This window comes from Etheostoma spectabile, chromosome 16 (assembly GCF_008692095.1).
Source record: "Etheostoma spectabile isolate EspeVRDwgs_2016 chromosome 16, UIUC_Espe_1.0, whole genome shotgun sequence".
Classification (NCBI taxonomy): Eukaryota; Metazoa; Chordata; class Actinopteri; order Perciformes; family Percidae; genus Etheostoma; species Etheostoma spectabile.
In genome coordinates, this window is record NC_045748.1 from 17,025,231 (window position 1) to 17,032,918 (window position 7,688).

General features: G+C 39.2%; 1 protein-coding gene across 1 annotated transcript in view; it reads left to right on the forward strand.

Moving 5' to 3' along the window:
- Window positions 1–2,338, forward strand: part of ak1 (adenylate kinase 1) — a gene marked incomplete in the record, with an annotated part of 5,812 nt that extends 3,474 nt beyond the window's left edge. The window contains 6 exon segments of the mRNA XM_032539976.1: window positions 393–430; window positions 1,146–1,181; window positions 1,288–1,451; window positions 1,774–1,890; window positions 1,979–2,170; window positions 2,254–2,338. Coding sequence (XP_032395867.1) covers window positions 424–430; window positions 1,146–1,181; window positions 1,288–1,451; window positions 1,774–1,890; window positions 1,979–2,170; window positions 2,254–2,319 — 582 coding nt within the window.
- Window positions 2,339–7,688: the final 5,350 nt, after the last annotated feature.

Sequence of the window (7,688 nt, forward strand, 5' to 3'; positions counted from 1 at the left end):
TGAGAAAATGAAAGCTCAGATGGGCCGATCTAATTTGGGTTTTTTGGGTTGGTGTTATAGTATTACAAAATATTCACAGTAAAAATAAAGAATCCACAGCAATACTAATTCTCTGAAAAGATAACACAGTTATTAACACTAAAAAGCAAATGCTTTTGGGGCAACAATTGTATGACTGTGATTATGTTGCTTCAACAACAGAAAATGTTGGGACTACGTTTTGGGATTTGAAATGGGAAGCAATTTGTTTGGAGTGTCCAAAGATGATTTGATAAACTATCAAATGATAAAAATATGATCAACAAAATGTCACTTTTCACTCTGTGTGTATTTATTTCAAAGTATGTGCTGTTGTGAACTTATTTACTTTTCTGTCTTTTTTTGTCATTTAGCTGAAGGAAAACACTCATCTAACGCAACGCAATGGCAGGTAAATAATACGACCTGTCAAAGATTGATTGATGACGACTAATGATGTGTGGAGTTAAATAAGGCAGAGGCAGACTTGATGTTTTTTCTTAGACTCTACTGCCCTCTTTTGGTCGTTCTTGAGAATACAGTGGAGGTTATTTTTCTTACATTTTACATTTTGCAACACTGATAAAGGAAATATTATACAGAAGGAATACTATACATATATAGTATTCCTTCAAAGAGGTTATGATATTGCATTTAATCAAAAGCACAACATTGTATGATTGTGCAATTATCTTATGACATACAGTAATTGCACACATTATCATACCATATCATTAAGAGAAAGTCCAAATGTGGTTTCTTTTCACTGTTTTGCTCTTTTGTTGGATTTATAACTCAGACTTTTTCTTCCGGTGACAAGTTGTATCAGGTTAAATAACATTATCAGGTGACAACAGTTGCCATAGCAACACTGTTTGAGTAATAGCACAAAACTACACCAAACCAAGCACAGTCAAAACAAGCTAGTGGACCAGGCGACACTGTGCCCTGCAACTAGCTAGAGAAATGGGAAATACATGTACTGCTGATCACACTATCGACATTACCCACACAGTGGACTGTCGAGATGGTTTGTTTCAAAAATCTTTTCTTGTGAATTTAAAGAAGAAAGCATTGCCAAATAACATGCATGGACTCATAAGATCTTTTCTACATGCTCATTTCAGACAAAATTAAAGATGCCAAGATCATCTTTGTTGTTGGTGAGTACACATTGTGTCATTTTGCAAAACAACACATTTTAATATTGCTAAAAACAACAGCTATCTCCCTCGTGCTATACTAATGCTTTTTGTCTCTCTTTTTCAGGTGGGCCTGGCTCTGGAAAGGGCACCCAGTGTGAGAAGATAGTTGCAAAGTATGGCTACACCCACCTGTCATCTGGGGATCTGCTCCGTGCAGAGGTGTCTTCTGGCTCTGAGAGGGGCAAACAGCTCCAGGCCATCATGCAAAAGGGAGAGCTTGTACCCCTGGTAAGAGAATGATAATCTAATACAACAGTCCTGCAATAAATTCTACATTCATGGAGTTTTTACTGTTCACTTTTTTGTTGAAACTGTTTTAGAAGGGTGGTACAAGTAATTCAACTTGATCATTTTGGAGGATTTAGTTTGTGGTGCTGTTGAACTCTGTTGCATTATACAGAGAGGTGCTTTATTATTTAGCCCACCCTCATTGATATTTATGGGGAGGACAAAATCTGTCAGTGTAATAAACTAGCAACTGAGTGTATTTTCTATCAGAAGAGCCAAATCATGGTGAAGGTTGATCATAATATCTTGGGTCTGCTTTCAGGACACAGTCTTAGACATGATTAAGGATGCCATGATCGCCAAGGCTGATGTCTCCAAGGGCTTCCTTATTGATGGCTACCCCCGTGAGGTGAAGCAGGGCGAGGAGTTTGAGAAAAAGGTAGGAGAGGACATGAGGTGTTGGGCTATAATTCATCCCCGCAAAGCAATACATTAAAAACAACTTAGCAAACTGTCTTTGATCCCAGATCGGCAAACCCTGCCTGTTGCTGTACGTTGATGCAAAAGGAGACACCATGGTCAAGAGGCTTTTAAAGCGTGGTGAGACCAGCGGCCGTTCTGATGACAATGAGGAGACCATCAAGAAGCGCCTGGACTTGTATTACAAAGCAACTGAGCCAGTCATTGCTTTTTACGAGAGCCGGGGCATTGTCAGGAAGGTGTGTATGACTGCCATAGTGAACATTTAAAACAAAGTGTGAACTGTGTTGAAAATCAAACGTTTATTTTATATTTGTCCTAGGTTGACTCTGAGCTGCCAGTGGATGAGGTCTTCAGCCAAGTTTCCAAGGCTATTGAAGCACTGTAGTAAAACATGACTAGATAAACTGTCTAGTTATTTTTTTAAATTTAGATTTAATTTTTTTCCCCCATCCGTATTAATTTCATCAATACATGAACAACAACAGAAATAATACCCTTCCTACCGTTAAGGATACAAAAAGGCCTTTTCTCTACTCCCACTCTAGCAATAGGAATCTTCATGTTTTAAGCTCATAACCATGAATCTGCTAAAAGCAGCAAATGAAAATCCATTTGTTTCTTTATATAAGACTTGCTTCCATTCTGTGCTGAACATGTGTGTGAGTGTTTTCCAATGATATCACAAAAGGAACTGTACAGGAGGTGTCAACCATCTCTGGGACACTTTACACAATCTTATTTCCTGCGTTAACCCTCCTATGTAGAGTTCATTGGAACATTCCTTCATAGCCCTTTATGATTGTGCCAGTGAACAACAGCAGAGATCACCCACTGTGGACAAACTGGTGAAACTCCGTAAACATGTACATTCACAGCACTTTTAAACTTTTTTTTCAATCACCATGGCCTTCATACATTATTTTACAACTATATATAAAGAACACAAATGTTTTTCATCAAGAGGTACACATGTAACATGGGTATCTATAAAGTGATATGTGTAAAAAAAGAATAGCACATTAAAGTATACAGAAAAATGATTGACATTTGAATTAGTTTATCAGTTATGACTTGCAACTTCCACTGACATGCAATCTACTATTTAACTGTGCGCAGATTGACATTATGAGTAATCCTGGACAACCACATACACAACAAGGGACTTTGACAATGCGTCATGGTTGAAAACACTTCTATTCAGACAACATTGTCAAGGTGCTGGAACATGTAGACACAACAGGATATGGGGCACGCTGCTAAAGCTGCAGTTCACTGATGTTATTATAGCTTTTCCTTTGAGTCCAGGACGACCAACAAGTCTTCCTTTATCTCTCACCTTCCTCACACTCACACACACGTTCACACACTTCCAGCTGGCCAAGCAAACACCGGAACAGGTATCCGGACTACCCTCCAAGGAGAGCTCTGCTCATGACTGCGCTATGGGGATGAGGAAGAGGAAAACAGCTTCTGAAGGGGGACAGGATGTGTCCATCGGAAAGTCAATCAAGAGAAGGCGTCTGTGAGCACTTTCATAAAACCATTGAGGATGCTGCTTGAATGCTAGGAATGCTGCCCTTACCTAATAAAGGTACAAAATACAGGGGAAGAAAGGGGACAGCAGTGTTATTTATCACGTACAGCCGAGAGAGAACAAAATTTGAATGTGGGGGAGAGAGGAAACTGTGAGCCTGTGTGTGTGTGTGTTTGTGTGTTTGTGTGTTTGTGTGTGTGTGTATGCGTGTGCGCCTGTGCGTGCGCAGACTTAGCTACAGTCCTGCAGTTCAGAGATCGCAACCTAACCGATCATGACATGAGTTTGAAGACAACCCATTGAACAGCCAAGTACAGAACATTTGAGCATTTAAGACCAATGATAATTTGTATTAAACCCTCAATATGATGAGACCTTTTTAATTGGTATACAATTCCTTCTAAGACCATCTATTCATCTAGGCTGCATGATCAAATCAAACAAAGTAGAAATGCAAAGGCCCTGCAATAAAGGAACAGCAAGATACATATATATTGGATCTTTCAAAAACAGTAGATGATCAATACCTTAACCTTTTGTAAAGGGATAATTGATCTGTAGATAGCTAAATGATAGGATGACCAAAAGAAATCAACATTTGTTCATTCATCACATGTAGATAGGTGTGAGGCAATCACCAAGGCAGATAAGATGAATCTAAAAGTAGCGTTCATGTTATATAATTGTCTGTACCTGCAGAGTCTGACATAATTACAAGGACAGCAATGTGCAATCAGCCTTGAATATCACATGCCAGTTTGGTATCAACTACTTGGGAAAGAATGGTAATTTTCCAGTTGGTAATAATAAAACTAGACTGCAGCATGTGGCAGCTAAAAAAAGACATACTGTACTGATACATAATGCATACATGGTACTTTTGTTTCTGCTGCTAGGTGGATGTCCAAAATATAAAAGCTTGTAGCCCAGAAATAACTATCGATAATGAGAAGTAAGAAAGGCTGCTAATCCTTGACAATCCATAGTTGGGACCAGGAGGCCAGAAGTCCCAGTATAAAACACTTCTCTGCTCCTTATTCCAGGTGTTACCTAGTAAAAATCCCATAGTGACGGTTGTCTGCCCCCGACCATTAAAATTATTTAAATCAAAGGTAAACAGAAGAGGAGCTGTGCATGAAAACCTCATAAACATAAAACCACAAGTGCAATAGTTCAAAAGAATAGGAGAATTAAATGTGGACTCTTAACATCAGATCTCTCTCTTCTAAAGGGGTACTAGTAAATGAATTAATATCAGTTCTAATATGATTTATTTTGTCTTACTGAACCTGGCTGAGTATGGAGAATATGTTAGTCTAAATGAGTCCACCCCCCCCGTAATATTAATACTCACATTCCTCGAGGCGCAGGCCGAGGAGGTGGAGGTGCAGCTATCTTTGATTCCAGTCTACTAATTAGCTCTAAACCTAAACTAAATTAACTCATTTGAAAGTCTTGTTCTTAGTCTTCACACCCAAGTTGGAAATCAATGCAACCAGTTCTATTTGTTATAGTGTACGAGCACCTGGTCCATACTCTGAATTTTTATCCGAATTTGCAGAGTTTCTATCGAACTTAGTGCTAAAAACGGACAAAGTTATTATTGTAGGGGATTTTAATATTCTGTGGACGATGAGAATGATAGCCTTGCACTGGTTTATCTCTCTATTGATTCCATTGGCTTTCTCAAAGTGTACATAAACCGACTCACCGTTTTAACCACACCCTCGATCTTGTTCTGTATATGGTGTTGAATTGAACATTTAATAGTGTTCCCACAGAATCCTTTATCTGACCACTGTTTGATAACTTTGAGTTATAATGCTGAACTACACGCCGTTAGGCAAAACATCCTATACAAGATGTCTATCTGATAGTGCTGTAGCTAAATTTAAGGATACGATCCGTTAGCATTAATTCATCCAAGTCCCAAAGTAAGGAGATCCTATGCTATTAGTCCCTCCAAATCGATATTTTGTTGATAGTGCAGCAGGCTCGCTACGAATGACCTAGACTCTGTTGCCTCCTAAAAAAGAGATAATAAACAAAGAAGGTTAGCTCCATGGTATAACACTGAAACTCGCAAATTAAAGCAAATCGCGGAAACTTGAGAAGATCTGGCGCTCCACCAAACTGGAAAATTCTCGTTTAACCTGGCAAGATAGTCTTAAAACGTATAGGAAGGCCCTCCGTAATGCCAGAGCAGGTACTCGTCATTGATAGAGGAAATAGGAACAACCAGGTTTCTTTCAATACTGTAGCCAGGCTAACAGAAGGTCACAGCTCTACTGAGCCAAGTTTCCCATAGCTCTTAGTAGTAACGACTTTGAGGTTCTTCAATGAAAATATAACTATTAGAGCAAAATTCACCAAGACCTGCCTTTAACTGGCACGACTTATCCTAAACTCAGGAACTTAGAAACAGCTGTAAAAACAGCTACATGTTTTGACTGCTTTGCTTCACTTGATCTTTATCAATTTAATTCAATTATTTCTTCATCTAAGCCATCAACCTGCCTCTTAGATCCCATCCCGCTAGGCTACTTAAAGAAGTTTTACCTTAGTCAACACTTCACTACTAAATATAATCAATTTGTGTTTATTAACAGGCTATGTACCACAGCACTTTAAGTAGCTGTAATTAAACCTCTTCTGAAAAGCCAACCTTGATCCAGATGTTTTAGCCAACTATAGACCTATATCCAACCTTCCATTTCTCTCTAAGATTCTTGAGAAAGCAGTCGCCAACAGCGTGTGGACTTTCTGCATAGCAACAGCTTATTGAGGATTTTCAGTCAGGTTTAGAGTTCATCATAGCACAAGAGACAGCACTTGTGAAAATTACTATGACCTCCAATTGCTTAGACAAGGACTTATCTCTGTACTTGTGTTATTAGATCTTAGCGCTGCATTTGATACCATTGACCATTATATCTTATTACAGAGATTGGAACATTTAATTGGCATTAAAGGGACTGCTCTAAGCTGGTTTAAGTCTTATTTATCAGATCGATCTCAGTTTGTTAATGTTAACGATGATCCTCTGTGCACGCCAACGTTAGTATGGAGTCCCACAAGGATCTGTGCTCGGTCCAATCCTGTTCACTTTATATATGCTTCCTTTAGGCAGTATTATTAGGAAACACTCCATAACTTTCATTGTTAGCGTGATACTCAATTATATCTTTCAATCAAGCCGGATGAAACTAATCAGTTAGCTAACTTCAAACGTGCCTTCAAGATATTAAAACCTGGATGACCTGTAATTTTCTAATGTTAAACTCCGATAAAACTGAAGTTATGCTCTCGGACCCAAGCACCTTCGTGACGCACTATCCAAAGATTAGTTACTCTGGATGGCATCACCCTGGCCTCCAGCACCACAGGAAGAATCTGGAGTCATCTTTGATCAGGACCTGTCCTTTATTCCCATTTAAAGCAAATTTCAAGGATCGCCTTTTTTCACACGTAATATGCAAAAATCGGAATATCCTGTCTAAAAATGATGCAGAAAAACTAGTCCAGCATTTGTTACTTCTAGGTTGGATTACTGCAATTCTCTGTTATCAGGCTGCTCGAAAAAATCCATAAAGAACTACAGCTGATCAGAATGCTGCGGCACGTGTTCTGACGGGAACCAGGAAAAGAGATCACGTTTCTCTGTTTATAGTCTCTGCATTGGCTTCCTGTAAAATTTAGAATAGAATTAAAATCCTTCTTCTCACCTACAAAGCTCTTCATGGTCAGGCTCCCTCTTTCTTAAAGAGCTTATAGTACCTTACAACCCTGGGAGAGAACTACGCTCCAGAATGCAGGGTTACTGGGGTTCCTAGAGTCTCTAAAAATAGAACAGGAGCCAGAGCGTTCAGCTATCAGCTCCTCTCCTGTGGAACCAGGTTCCAGTTTGGGTCCGGGAGGCGACACCGTCTCCACATTTAAGAGTAGGCTTAAGACTTTCCTTTTTGATAAAGCTTAGTTAGGGCATAGAATCGAATATTGTTAGGGAGTAGTAGTTAGTCACATTTTTTCAGATTTATCTATCATATAATATAACTAAAGGGAGACTTGGCATACAGCCCGATCGGGGGGGAGGTTCGGCCCGGCCGGGCTGGAGCTCTCTTTACCTCGTCTCTTTGGTTTGTTGTAATAGTTTTAGACAGCTGGGGACTTATTTTGATACACTAGTTAGGGCATAGAATCGAATATTGTTAGGGAGTAGT